Source organism: Sus scrofa, chromosome 2, assembly GCF_054392235.1.
Source record: "Sus scrofa isolate SSC_HxYL_T2T_F1_AM1 chromosome 2, Sscrofa_HxYL_maternal_Yorkshire_Landrace_v2.0, whole genome shotgun sequence".
Lineage (NCBI taxonomy): Eukaryota > Metazoa > Chordata > Mammalia > Artiodactyla > Suidae > Sus > Sus scrofa.
In genome coordinates this window covers 8342732-8357471 of record NC_139384.1, presented here as the reverse complement: position 1 = coordinate 8357471, position 14740 = coordinate 8342732, and the positions used below count along the sequence as shown (strand labels likewise).

At 40.3% G+C, this 14740-nt stretch overlaps 1 protein-coding gene and 1 long non-coding RNA gene across 6 annotated transcripts in view; one reads left to right on the top strand and one right to left on the bottom strand.

The window, feature by feature from the left end:
• Positions 1-14740, top strand: part of RTN3 (reticulon 3) — a 64950-nt gene that overhangs the window by 8953 nt on the left and 41257 nt on the right. For 4 of the 5 annotated variants that reach the window (XM_085010843.1, XM_021082903.2, XM_085010841.1 and 1 more), the window contains exon 2: positions 6202-6258. The exons of the other annotated variant lie outside the window; for it this stretch is intronic. In XM_085010843.1, coding sequence (XP_084866969.1) covers positions 6202-6258 — 57 coding nt within the window. The remainder of the gene's footprint in view (positions 1-6201; positions 6259-14740) is intronic. 5 annotated transcript variants of the gene reach the window in all.
• Positions 5068-14281, bottom strand: LOC146405062 (uncharacterized). The gene is made up of 2 exons (XR_014836879.1): positions 7552-14281; positions 5068-7212 (listed from the first exon to the last, which is right to left on the bottom strand). It is a non-coding gene; the product is annotated as an uncharacterized LOC146405062 (long non-coding RNA).

Sequence of the window (14740 nt, the reverse complement as noted above, 5' to 3'; positions counted from 1 at the left end):
GGGCCACTGGTCTACTCCACAGCCACACAGGATCCAAGCCGCATCTGTGACCTACACCACAGCTCACAGCAGTGCCAGATCCTTAACCCACTGAGCAAGGGCCAGGGATCGAACCCACAACCACATGGTTACTAGTTGGATTCATTTCTGCTGCTCCACAATGGGAACTTTTGTTCCTTCTCTTAAATTGCTTATACATTTGCTCCACAAATGTACAAAGAAAGCTTTTCAACTCTTTTTAGTGTTGTACAGAATGAACATCTTGGGAGTTCCTATCCTGGTTCAGCAGAAGTAAATTTGACTAGTATCTATAAGGATGCAGGTTTGATCCCTGGCATCGCTCAGTGGGTTAAGGATCTGGCATTGCTGTGAGCTTTGGTGTAGGCCACAGACGCCGCTGGGATCTGGAGTGGCTATGGTGTAGGCTCTGATTCGACCCCTAGGCTGGGAATGGCCCCAAAAAGACAAAAAGGGTGGGGGGGGGGGACTTAGTACTTGATATGAAGCAACACTCTGTATGATCTTTTTGCCTTTTCTGTAAATCTATAATTATTATAAAATATTTTATTTTTAAAAAGAGAAAGCCGGAGTTCCCATCACGGCTTAGCAGTAACAAACCCAGCTAGTATCCATGAGGAATTGGGTTTAACCCCTGGCCTTGTTCAGTGCAGTGGGTTAAGGATCCAGTGTTGCTCTGAGCTGCAGTGTAGGTCACAGATGTGGCTCAGATCTGGTGTTGCTGTGGCTGTGGTGTGGGCCGGCAGTTGCAGCTCCTAGCCTGGGAGCTTCTGTATGCTTTAGATACAGCCCCTAAAAAGCTAAATAAATAAATAAAGCCTTGGAGTTCCCGTCGTGGCTCAATGGTTAAAGAATCCGACTAGGACCATGAGGTTGCATGTTCGTTCCCTGGCCTTGCTCAGTGAGTTAAGGATCCGGCATTGCTGTGAGCTGTGGTGTAGGTCACAGACTCAGCTTGGATCCCGAGTTGCTGTGGCTCTGGCTGGTGGCTACAGTTCCAATTAGATCCCTAGCCTGGGAACCTCCATATGCCACAGGAGCGGCCCTAGAAAAGGCAAAAAGACCAAAAAAAAAAAAAATAAAATATATATATATATATATATATATATATATATATAGACTTTAGAGAGGAGGTGAGTGAAAATGCAGGGTTGTTAAAATTCGTTTGAAATCAATAGATTGGCAATGTAAAGTAATCATATATATATATATATATATATATATATATATATATAAACTTCATGGCGACCACAAGCCAAAACTCTGATACATAAATGCACACTAAAGATAGTTATCAAATTACAAGGGAAGAGAACAAAAGAATAAGTCAGACAAAGACAAATAATGTAAGTTATTGCTATGTGGAATCTGAAAAATAGAGCAGAAACAGACTCACAGGTGTAGAGAACAAGTAGTGGATACCCGTGGGGAGAGGGAAGGGGGATGGACAGGAAATGGTAGTGGACTAAGCGGTACAAGCCCATATATATAAAATAGATAAGCTACAAGGAATGTAGCCAATATTTTATAATTTAAATGAAGTATAATCTATAAACATTTTTGAGTTGGAGTTCTCATTGTGGCTCAGCGGGTTAAGAACCCGACTAGTACCCATGAGGATTCAGGTTCAATCCCTGGCCTCATTCAGTGGGTTAAGGGTCCAGTGCCGTGTAGGACATAGATGCTGCTCAGATCTGGCATGGCTATGGTGTAGGCTGGCAGCTGCAGCTCCTATTCAACCCCTAGCCTAGGAACTTCCATATGCCATAGGTGTGGCCATGGAAAAGAAGAAAAAATTTTTGAGTCAATAAATGACACTAAATACTCTGTTTATATAACCCATGAGAAATAAAATTCAATAATAATCATAGGGCTTGAAAAAGATAAAATAGAAATGAAAGATCTAGAGCTCTAGAGAAATAAATTACTGAACTTCTCTAATTACTCAAAATATAGCTCTAGTCAAGATAAAGATTCAAATGTTGAGGACATGTACATATGTATTTGTGATGAACAATCTTTTTTTTTTAAGGAGGCATATGGAGGTTCTCAGGCTAGGAGTCGAATCAGAGATGTAGCCGCTGGCCACAGCCACAGCAGTGCCAGATCTGAGCCATGTCTGTGACCTACACCAGAGCTCCTGCAACACCAGATCCTTACCAGAGGCCAGAGATGAAACCTGCGTCTTCCTGTGTACTAGTCACATTGTCTATGCTGAGCCACAACGGGAACTCCTGAACAATCTTTTAACCACATATTTACACAGATTTATTACTTATGAATCTATAATTAGATTATAGAAATCTAGATCAAATTAAATTTAGTGGAATTAGATTTCATCAGGTCCTCTTTTGCTTTTTTTTTTTTTATCCCTTCTAGCAACTTCCTGGACTTTGTTCCTGCAAATATAGTTTTTTTTTTTTGTTTTTTTTTTAATCTTTTTAGGGCTGCACCCTTGGCATATGGAGGTTCCCAGGCTAAGGGTCGAATCGGAGCTGCAGCTGCCAGTCTACGCCACAGCCACAGCAACTAGGGATCCAAGCCACATCTTCAACCTACTACACCATAGCTCGCTGCAACACCAGATCCCCAACCCCTTGAGTGAAGCCAGGGATCAAACCCGCATCCTCATAGATACCAGTCAGGTTCATTAACCACTGAGCCACAACAGGAACTTCTGTTTCTTTTTTATGTATCTTCAGTCTGCTTCTTTCTACTTGCTCCTTCCTCTCTATAAATATGTTTATGGAGTTCCTGTTGTGGCACAGTGGAAACAATCCGACTAGGAACCACAAGGTTTCGGGTTCAATCCGTGGCCTTGCTCAGTGGGTTAAGGATCTGGCATTGCTGTGGGTGTGGGGGCTGGCAGCTGTAGCTCTGATTAGACCCCTAACCTGGGAACCTCCATATGCCAACGGTGCAGCTCTTAAAAGCAAAAAAAAAAAAAAAAAAAAGTTTATCATTTCCATTCTTAAAAACTTTTTCCTTGACTTTGCCTCTCCCTCTAGCTGCTGCCCAGTTTTTAGACCTTCCCTTTATCACCCATACTTTGCAGACTTGCTCTCAATGCAGTGTTCTTTTTAAGCCACACCTGAAAGATATGGAAGTTATTGGGCTAGGATCTAATCAGAGCTGCAGCTGCAGACCTACACCACAGCCATGCCAGCTCCAAGCTGCATCTGTGACCTGCACTACAGCTTGCAGCAGCACCAGATCCTTAAACCAGTTAGCGAGGCCAGGGATCAAACTTGCATCCTCACAGACACTAGTAGGTTTCTTAGCCCACTGAACAGCAACAGGAACTCTGCTATCAGTGTCTTTTTAATCCGGTCCTCAGTCTTCAGTGTCTGATCCCCTCTATATCACTGTGTAGAATCATCAGTGCTAAATTACTTGATTACTTCATTTCAGTGAGTCATCCCAAAGTCTTGAGCACTCATTGGCTTTTGACTCTGTTAATCATTCTCCAGGATTTCTCCAAGTGACACATTTCCCCCCAAATCGACTCCTTTCTATCTCCTTCATAGGTGGTTCTTTCCTGCTCCTCTGTAAATATTGGTACTATGACTCAAGATTCATAGTTAACACTTCTCTGATTCTCCCTGGCAAATTCATTCACTTCAGTGGCGCCAGTTTTCACTCAGATGTTAACTGCTAGATAGTTATCTGTAATCCTTACCTTTCTTCTGAACCTGTCCATACTGGTAAATAGTCTTTAATTAGATATGCCTTAGACAACTTGTTTTTTAGTGGAATTTAATGTAAAGAATTCCTTCTCCTTTGTTCCATACCCCAACCTGTGGCATTTCACTTAGCTCTTCAGTCCTTTGAGTTTTGCCTCTCCAGTCTCCAACATCCAGGTGGTTCCAGGTCCTGTCATATCTATCTCCTCATTCCCATCCTCACTGCCTCAGTTTAAGCCCTCATATCTTGTCAAGATTATGCAGTAACCTTTTAATTAAGTCCATGCTCTACCCTGCTGCCAGTTCTCTCTCTCTTTTTTTTTTTTTTTTTTTTTGTCTTTTTGTCTTTTCTAGAGCTACACCCATGGCATATGGAGGTTCCCAGGCTAGGGGTCTAATCAGAGCTGTAGCCACCAGCCTACACCACAGCCACAGCAACGCTGAATCCTTAACCCACTGAGCGAGGCCGGGGATTGAACTCCAACTTCATGGTTCCTAGTTGGATTCGTTTCCACTGTGCTACAATGGGAACTCCCAGTTCTCTTTTTTTTTTTTTTTGTCTTTTTGCTATTTCTTTGCTGTGGCTGTGGTGTAGGCCAGCAGCTCTGATAAGATCCCTAGCCTGGGAACTTCCCTATATATACTGCAAGTGTGGCCCTATAAAGCCAAAAAAAAAAAGGAAAGAAAGAAAACCTCGGAGTTCCCGTCGTGGCGCAGTGGTTAATGAATCCGACTAGGAACCATGAGGTTGCGGGTTTGATCCCTGCCCTTGCTCAGTGGGTTAACGATCTGGCATTGCCGTGAGCTGCGGTGTAGGTCGCAGATGTGGCTCGGATTCTGTGCTGCTGTGGCTCTGGCGTAGGCCGGTGGCTACAGCTCTGATTAGACCCCTAGCCTGGGAACCTCCATGTGCCGCGGGAGCGGCCCAAGAAATGGCAAAAAGACTAAAAAAAGGAAAGGAGGGAGTTCCCGTCATGGCTTAGTGGTAACGAACCTGGCTAGTGTCCACGAGGACACAGGTTCGATCCCTGGCCTTGCTCAGTGGGTTAAGGATCCCGAATTGCGGTGAGCTGCAGTATAGGTCGCAGATGCGGCTTGGATCTGGAGTTGCTGTGGCTGTGGTGTAGGCCGGTAGCTGCAGTTCCGAATCAACCCCTAACCCAAGAACCTCCATATGCTGAAAGTGTGGCCCTGAAAAGCAAAAAAAAGGGGGGGGTGGGGAGGAGAACTTTTTCATTTGTAGGAGTAAATGTGGTAAAGCAGTGAATTTTAAAATTCGGGTCTTGCGTCACTGAATTACTGCCTATTGTGATTGTGTATTAACATGCTTTGGTGTTAACATGCTCCATATTTATTAGCCAAATAGTTTTCTTTTTTTTTTTTTCTTTTTTTTTGACTTTTTGTATTTTCTAGGAGGTTCTCAGGCTGGGGGTCTAATGGGAGCTGTAGCCGCCAGCCTATGCCAGAGCCTTGGCAACCCCAGATCCAAGCCAAATCTGTGACCGACACCACAGCTCACGGCAACGCCGGGTCCTTAACCCACTGAGTGAGGCCAGGGATCAAACCCGCAACCTCTTGGCTTCTAGTCGGACTGGTTAACCACTGAGCCACAACGGGAACTATAGGAGGTTGTAGTGAAAATCAAATCACCCTCCTGTCCCAGACCTCAAAGTCACTCTTGTTGCCAGATTACAAATTGAGACACACTGTACTTTGCTTTTTAATTTAATATATCAACATATACAGCTGAACCTTATTCTTTTCCATAGCAGCAATTATTCCATTATGTCAGTGTAACTATTTAACTAGACTTCTGTTGATGGTCAGTTAGATTATCCTCCTATACATGTCTTCATACATGTATGTAAATATTATCTGCTGAGTTAAATAATTTGTGTAGGAGGTGGTGGGGAAAGTTTATGCATTTAAAATTTTGATATAAGTTGCCAAATTTAGAGTATAATTTTAGAGATGGGAGAGTTCTCAAGTTGGTCCTATTTTCGCAGTGGATTAATTGTGATTTTAAAAAAATTTTTTAGTATTCAGGGTCAGTCTTGTATATTTGCCAGTTATAAATGTTTAAATGCTCATATTTGTGACTAACTCCTCAAAATGAAGTTGAAAATGGTTAAAAGCAAAATCTTTTAGTATTCAGATACCTAGTTTTCCTTTCTCACACGAAGTTGCAAGGGAGCATTATCTTTCTTGAGGTTATACTTACAGAAAAATTCTAGGGGTTCCTCTTTTTTTGTTCCTTTGTGGGTGAGAATGTTTGACCAGAAACATTTTAATTGATTTAACTTTTAGAAATGCAATTCGAAAGTGAAATAAGATTTTGCTGCCAGGTGAGTGAAAACAGTAATTGGAAATACAGATTGGGGTTTTTTTCCCTCTTACTTAAACCCAATAAAATTATGATACTTGGCCAAGAAAAAGGAAAGCTAAAGTTCAGATTCCTGTGTGAGGTTGTCAAATTCTCACGCTGTATATTTTCTTTCAGATTCCTTTGTTTCTTCCTCTTCCTCTCAGCCTGTATCTATATTTTCGACTTCACAAGGCAAGTCTGTCATTTTTTCGTGTGCATTAATAAAGAAAAATGTTGAGAAAGAGGCTGTAACTGGGGATAAGAGGCACAAGTTTTTATTGCCCCCAAATCCCCCAAAAACTAAATACAAGCCAGTCCTGTCTATTTAGCATTTTCTAATGGATTTCCTATAAAACTTAATAAAATGGGATGAGTCTAAATTAAGTAGACTCTTTATCATAGCATAAGCTTTAGGTGTAGTTTTGAGTATTTCTTAAAATTAAAAACTTGCCTACAGAACTTGGGCAGATAGAATCGTGGCTCAGAAAACAACCCACCTCTGTAATGCATTTGATCTATTCATTTGCAGTTATGTAACTGATTTGGAGAGGTAGTAGATTTAGAAAAACTGTATAATATAAAGTGTGCTTCCACTGAATGAATATACCAACCTAGTTAGAGTGCTTTAGTGTGAACTTACCCAAGGTGCATCCCAAGAGCTAGGCTAGTTCCAAATTGCTTAGGAACACTGAACAAGTTGGTTGACTTTTTGGCAAGCAAGGTTTGCTTGCCTTAAGCTGTGGTGGTTTTGGGGACTTGAGGGATTTGTTAGTTTATGTTTAATCTGCCAACCAGTAAGTAAGGGTATCAGAATTGATAGCTATGTTTGTCGGGCGGCAACTACCAAGAAGAGAGAATACTGTGTGCTTGGTTGGTTTGCAGTCGTAGTAAAGTGCTGTTTCATTTGTACTGTTGTACGCCATCTCAAATACAGGTCAATGGAAAAGCCTATTTTTAAAAAGGTAATTAAACTCACTAGATAGATCTAAGGAGCCTTGTGCAAGTTTATTATCCTAGCTGGAATGTAAAGTCAGGGTGTTGGTTTGTTAGGAAGACTTTGACCTTATAAGAATAAGACCATAATGGGATAAAACGAATATAGTAAAAGTTTTTCAGTTTAGTCTGCTTCTTAGGAAACATTGTAGACTCTTTGTTGTTTTTTTATTTTATTTTATTTTTTTTTTTATTTATTTATTTTTTTTTTTTTTTTTTTTTGTCTTTTTTTTGTTGTTGTTGTTGTTGCTGTTGCTATTTCTTGGGTCGCTCAAGCGGCATGTGGAGGTTCCCAGGCTAGGGGTTGAATCGGAGCTGTAGCCACCGGCCTACACCAGAGCCACAGCAACGCAGGATCCGAGCCGCGTCTGTGACCTACACCACAGCTCACGGCAACGCCGGATTGTTAACCCACTGAGCAAGGGCAGGGACCGAACCCGCAACCTCATGGTTCCTAGTCTGATTCGTTAACCACTGCGCCATGACGGGAACTCCCTCTTTGTTGTTTTTAATCAGACTGTTAACCTTAGAGTCCCCAGCCTCTTTATAAGGTGCCTAATTGTGTGAATCTGGGTATCTTGTGGGTCAAATCATGACCTTTGAAATTAACTTGTTTACATTAAAAGCTAGATGTTAGGAAGTAACTCAGATTTACACATTGATCCTTTTTTTTTTTTTTTGCTATTTCTTGGGCGGCTCCGGAGGCCTCTGGAGGTTCCCAGGCTAGGGGTCGAATTGGAGCTGTAGCTGCTGGCCTAGGGCAGAGCCACAGCAACGCGGGATCCGAGCCGCGTCTGCAACCTACACCACAGCTCAGGGCAACACCGGATCGGATTGGCAACACCGGATCGGATCGTTAACCCACTGAGCAAGGGCAGGGACCGAACCCGCAACCTCATGGTTCCTAGTCGGATTCGTTAACCACTGCTCCACGGTGGGAACTCCTACACATTGATTCTTGATGTCTGGAGCCCAAAGAGATTTGTTTTTGGGTTTGTTTTTTCACCTCATGAGAAATTTAATAATTTAGGCAAATAGGTATTACATTTATTCTACTCTGGAAAATAAACTGGAAAAAAATACCATAGTGTAAATGGAAGAAGTAATTATATTTTCTCTATTATAAATATTTCAGATCTTCTAAAGTAAATTTTTCATAGTTGTACCTTCCGATCACCTTTCTTTTTTTTTTTTTTTTGCTTTTTAGGGCTGCACCTGTGGCATATGGAGGTTCCTAGGCTAGGGGTCTAATTGGAGCTACAGCTGCCAGCCACAGCCACACCAGATCTGAGCTGCATCTGCCACCTACACCACAGCGCACAGCAACGCCAGATCCTTAACCCACTGATCGAGGCCAAGGATGGAACCTGTAACCTCATGGTTCCTAGTCGGATTCGTGTCTGCTGCACCATGACGGAAATTCCTCTAGTCACTTTTCTTACAGGAAGGGAATAGTTGATATCCTAAATAGTGTAACAGTGCAGCCTAAGCATGACATATCTAATGTTTAGAATGTTTAGAAGATAAGTGTCATAGCTTTAAAAAGTCCTATTTAATCCCAGTTAGGAGAAACAACATGTACACTCAAGTAGAATGGGGGTTAATAAAAAGGACTTTCCTAATTAAAGCAAATGTTTAGACTTCAGTTTTACAGTGAGTATGAGAGTTTGTAAAAGGAATAGATTTACCATTCTTACTTTTTCTTATAAAGAGTTATTTTGAGCAGTGCGGATTCAGGGTAGTGTTATTGTTAAAAGGGTATTATAAAGAAGCAGTTAAAAATTATCGCTGAGAATTCCCATTGTGGCTCAGAGTGTTAAGAACTTGACGTAATCTCCATGAGGATGCGGGTTTGACCCCTGGCCTCACTCAGTGGGTTAAGGACCCCAGTAGTTGCCAGCAATCTTTGGTGTGAGTCACAGATGTGTTCCGGATACAGTGTTGCTGTGTCTGAGGCATTGGACACCAGCTGCAGCTCCGATTCAACCCCTACCCCATATGCTACAGGTGTGGCCATAAAAAAAGTAAAAAGAGAAAGGGGGAAAAAACGAGGGAAAAAAATGTTACTCTGAAGGCGTTCCAATCTAGCCCCTATGACTAACTTTTTCTCCTGCAAAGAATATAATGGAAAAGCAATCCAGTTGGTACTCTGCTTCATTGGCAGGTCTAGATATCAGCCTCTTCAATTTTTTGAGGGAACCTCCTTGGCAAGTGATTAGGTATGTTCTAGGGTAGACAAGACTGGTAGCTTCTAGTCTAGTCTGCCTTAATAAAAAAAAGGAGGGGGGAAAGGAAGTTGTTGGTGTACTTGGTTAACTGGAGTAAAACCTGGAGAGAATAGCTAGGACCAATCCCACCCAACCATAAGCCTTTCAGAGTGACTGTGTCACCAGCAGGCACCTTGAGTCCATCACTAGCACTAACCCAACTAATCTTTCTCTGGCTTCCATATCCCTTAGCCATTTAGCCTTGGAGAATTGTGCCTTACTTTTTACATATATAAACTGTATGAAGCAATATGTAGCAACAATTAAACAGGACATTTTCATATTTAAGAATAACGTTTTCAAATTTAAAACATATGCCTATCATTATTGGGCTTTGAAGAGATTCATGTACCAAAGATTGTCATTAATTTGGACTAAGAAGAACAATGAAATCTTTGAAAAGGAAATTATGTAATATCTATTAAACTGTATACTCCTTTGACGCATACAGCTATTTAAGGTAGCAAGTTAAGCTTTTTGGAAGCTAATGAATAGATTTATGATGAGAATGTCAGTGGAATAGTTAGTTCCTTCTTAAATAAGTTGTACTCCTGAGTAGGTTCTTGCAGTCTTTTGCTTTTTGATTCCTGTTTTCTTATCTTAAGCAGAGTTAAATTTCAGCTTAATCCCTGAGCATTTCAAAATAGGCGAGTACATTTAAATGATGTTTTCCTGTGTTGTTAAATAAGGATTATTAAGAGGTGTGGATGTCATGTGTGACCAGGGTTTTTTTTAGCTGTTACTATGCTCAGTACTTTATGCGAATCATGTAATCCTTATAGCCAGTTTTTTTGTGGAGGAAAGGTACTGGCTCTTACCTGTTGAGGAAACTGGTGGTGAAATGATTTGCTCAAAGTCACGCAGTGAGTAAATGACAGACTTAGGACTCCAAAATCCATCTGCATAACCACTACCTGCAAAAGATGATTTATCAGTTGTATTTTAGGATTTACAGATATTTTTAGAGATGTCATTTTGAGATTAATGTTAAAATCATGAGAGCAGGAGTTCCTGTTGTGGCTCAGTGGAGATGAAGCTGACTTGTATCCATGAGGATGCAGGTTCGATCCCTGGCCTCCCTCAGTGGGTTAAGGGTCTGGCATTGCCTGAGTTGTGGTGTAGACTAGCCGCTACAGCTCCCATTCAACTCCTAGCCTGGGAACTTCCATATGCCATGGATAATGGCCTTAAAATGACAAAAAATAAAATAAAACCATGAGAGCAGAAGAGGCAGAAATTAATATTTTAACTGTATTACGGCTATTAATGATGTGATTTAGTATCATCTGAGGAATATGCTCCCTCCATCAGACACAAAATCAAACTGAAATTTGGTTTCTGGTGTTGAAATCTTTGACAAAAGTGGAGGCTGGAAAATACAATGATTTTCTTTAGAGAACATTGGAAGAAAAGTGGGTGAAAATAACATTGGAAAGAGAGGATCTAGCCACCATGCAGAATTGGAAGCACATTTGCAGTAATGAATATTTGCATTCAATTTGAGTAATGTGGTAGGCATCTGGAATAGGAAGTTAAACACTGAACTTTGGGGCAAGTGTTGAGGAAAAAAAATTTGCCAGTTACAGCCTTTTTTTTTTTTTAAACAAAAGCAAAACATTTTTCTTTGTACAAAAGAGACTTTTTGTTTAGGATCTAGCTTGGCTGCAAAGTGTCTGCTGGCTAACTTCCTATTTTGATGCTTTGGCTGAAAGTTGCTGATACTGTTTTGCACGATAATTTGTCTTTTCCCCTCGTTTTATGAATAGAAGAAAATTCAAGTGTAGAAAAACCTATGCCTGAATATTTCAAGCCTCCCTTGTATAAAAATGCGTGCTATGTATGTGGAAAAGTAATTTAGTGGTTTAGTATGGGGTTGACATCCTTTCTTCACTGATGTATATGCTTTTTCCACATTGCAGGTATCTTTGTAATTAAAAGTAATAATTTCAGGAATTCTGTGGTGGCTTATCAGGCTTAGCATTGTCACTGCTGTGGCTCGGGTCACTATTGTGGTACAGGTTCAATCCCTGGCCCAGAAACTTCCCCACAGCATGGCCCCCCACAATAAGGTAATACATTCCTGAGGAGGGATAATAACCAAGTGGTGACTATAGTATAATTCTAAGTTATGTGCTCTTTTAAGGAAGAACTCTGATATAACATTCTTTATTGCTTAACTTGTTTCTAGATCACATTGTTCTTTCTTTCTTTCTTTTTTTTTTTTCTTTTTAGGGCCACACCTCCGGCATATGGAAGCTCCCAGGCTAGGGCTCGAATCGGAGCTGTAGCTGCCGGCCTACGCCAGAGTCACACCAAATCCAAGCCGTGTTTACGACTTACACCACAGTTTAACGGCAATGCTGGATTCTTCACCCACTGAGCGAAGCCAGGGATCCAACTCACACCCTCGTGGATCCTAGTTGAGTTCGTTAGCAGAGAGCCACGACAGGAACTCCATGTTTTCGTTATTGGGTTATAAAATACTTGAATTAAAAAGTACTATTTTTTTTTTTCTAGAAGACAGTTTGAGTAATAAGAAACAAAGGGGTTTTTTTTAATGGCTGTACTTGTGGCATATGGAAGTTCCCAGCTAGGGGTCGAATTGGAGCTGCAGCTGAGGCTTATACAATAGCCACAACAACACTGGATCCAAGCTTCATCTTCCACCTACACTGCAGTTTGCTGGCAGTCCCAGATCCCTAACCCACTGAGTGAGGCTGGGGATCGAACCCACATCCTCCCAAAGACATGGTGTCTTTAAGCCGCTGAGCCACAATGAGAACTCTGAGAAGATATTTTGAATGATAGAATGAACAGTATACGAATAGACCTTTTTTAAAAAAAAAATTATTGGAGTATAGTTGACTTACAATGTTGTGTTAATTTCAGGTGTACAGCAAAGTGAATTAGTTATATATATATATTCATTCTTTTTCAGATTATTTTCCCATTATAAAATATTGAATTGCTATACAGTAGGTCCTTGTTAGTTTTCTATTTTCTATATAGTAGTGTGTATGTGTTAATCCCAACCTCCTAATTTATGCCTCCTCCCCTGAAGAGACTTTTTCAGTTTGAAATATTCACTTGGAAGTGTTTTTTCATCCTGTGGTTTTTAACTCCCCACCATGTTCTGTGAGATAAAATACTCTGGGCATAGGAGAGGGAAAATTATTCCTCAATTCGAGCTTTTGCCTTATTCCAATCAAAATTTCAAGTTATTGTACTTTAAAATTAGTATATGGAAGTATTTAAAGCAGACAATAAAGGGCCGCCCCTGCCCCTTGCTCTACTAACCTGTACGCTGTGCTCTTGGACAAAGTCTGTGGTGAGTGAGGGTGAAGAGTGCCAGTCTCTACATCTGTGGGATTTTTACAAGGCTAGAGTTCTGAAGTACAGCTCAGTTTTTCTGCCCTTTGAAAACTAATAAAATTCATTAAAGCTGTGGTTCCCAAACAGGATTCATGACATGGGAAACTTGTAATGCAGATTCCTGAGCTACATTCCTCAGGAAATTCTTGAGCAAGTCAGAAGTAGAGCCCATGAAGTACTAATAGTTGCTCTGAAGTTTGAAAAGGACTGTAAAAGATGGTGCCAGGGGTTGTTTTTGTGCTAAGTTGTTAAGTTGTGTAGCTAGTTCTACGTTGAGCTAAAATACACTTTGATAGTAAAGATCATTTGCTTAAACATTTTGTTCAGGAAAAGTTCTTTTATCTTTCAGCATGATTTAGAATTTTTTATGTATTGGGCTATATTAAATAGCTTCATCCACATGGTACCTTTCACAATTCTTGGAATGTCATAGCCATTGCGTTTGTACTAAATGATTCAGAAGCTGTATCACCCAAAATTTTGATGTAGATAAAGCTCTTGCTTCCTTTTTGTGAATGGTTGGAGGGAAAGTGTCTGACACCCTCAATGAGAGGAATCTGTGTTATATACCAAGTGAGGGTATTTACGATTTGACACCATGCCTTTTTTCTCTTCCCCAGACAAAAAGGCATATAATCTGGAGTCTCTATGTCAGGAGAGATTTTCTTAAGGATGTTTATTGTAGATTTATTAAGTGCCAGATCCTGTTCTAAGCATTTCACATAAATTAACTCATTTAATCCTCACAGCTATTCTCAAATGAGGTGCTTTAGTATCCCAATTTTCAGGTGAGATTAAGCAGTTGACAAGGCTACATGATTAATAAGTGTGATGAAGTGATTTGCATCTTTTAATAGAAATTTTTGGTTTGGGAGTGATCTTGAAATTTAGAATAGGACTGCCAACTTAATTTCCTAGGCTTATTTTAGATAATATACTGAAATGGAGACTTCTGAGTATTTGGAGTTTAAGAAGAAATGAGTAAGTAAGGAGCTCAGTGTTGGAAAATTTGGGGACTTTCTCATGATCATTGTGGGGTTATATCTATCACCTCTTACTATATACTGATTCCCCTTTTGACAAATCTATTAGATATATAACCATTGTTTGTTAATAATTAGAATAATGCCAAATTTTTAAGTGATTAGATTTCTTAAAAATGAATACACACATTAAATCCCATTTCAGCAAATAGCTAATGTAGAAAATGCTCATAATGAGATTTTTTTGACAGACATTTGTATTGAGTAGAATTGAAAATCTCTTGCAGTGCATGTGAAGGGCTGGATCTTTTGAAAAAGGAAAGGTGGGAGGTCCCATCATGGCACAGTGGTTAACAAATCTGACTAGGAACCATGAGGTTGCTGGTTCGATCCCTGGCCTTGTTCAGTGGGTTAAGGATCCGGCATTGCCTTGAGCTGTGGTGCAGGTCGTAGACATGGCTCGGATCCCGTGTTGCTGTGGCTCCAGCATAGGCCAGCAGGTGCAGCTCCGATTAAACCCCTAGCCTGGGAACCTCCATGTGCTGCGGAAGCGGCCCTAGAAAAGTCAAAAAGACAAAAAAAAAAAAAAAAAAAAGAAAGAAAAAGGAAAGGTAGTGGACATTTTCTGAGATGTAAGATAATCCAGAGTTTTGCCATTGGGCAGTTTTACAGTGCATAGTATTTTTAACACTAACAACCTTCAAACACCAGAGTTTTTTGCAATTTTGCCAGGTACAGACTTTTAACATCACCAGTGACTTTTAAGTGCCATATTGACTAATTGGAAGAGTCTTTGCTTATAGGAGCTTAGTTTCTCCAGGCTTACTAGGTTCTGGTCTTTGTTTTATTCAATGTTTTCATTCCATTATAAGTTCTTCCAGACCAATTTTTTTCATTATCTTGGCACAGATCAGCTATATTCAAGCTTGTTAGAGTTTCAACTTGCCAAATAAATGTCTTTCCATTTGCTGAAATCCTAAATGAGGTAATTTTATTAAAATTAAAGATAAGGATGCTAACTTATTTTGCTATGTGTGGGAAAGCTTGATTGACATTAGT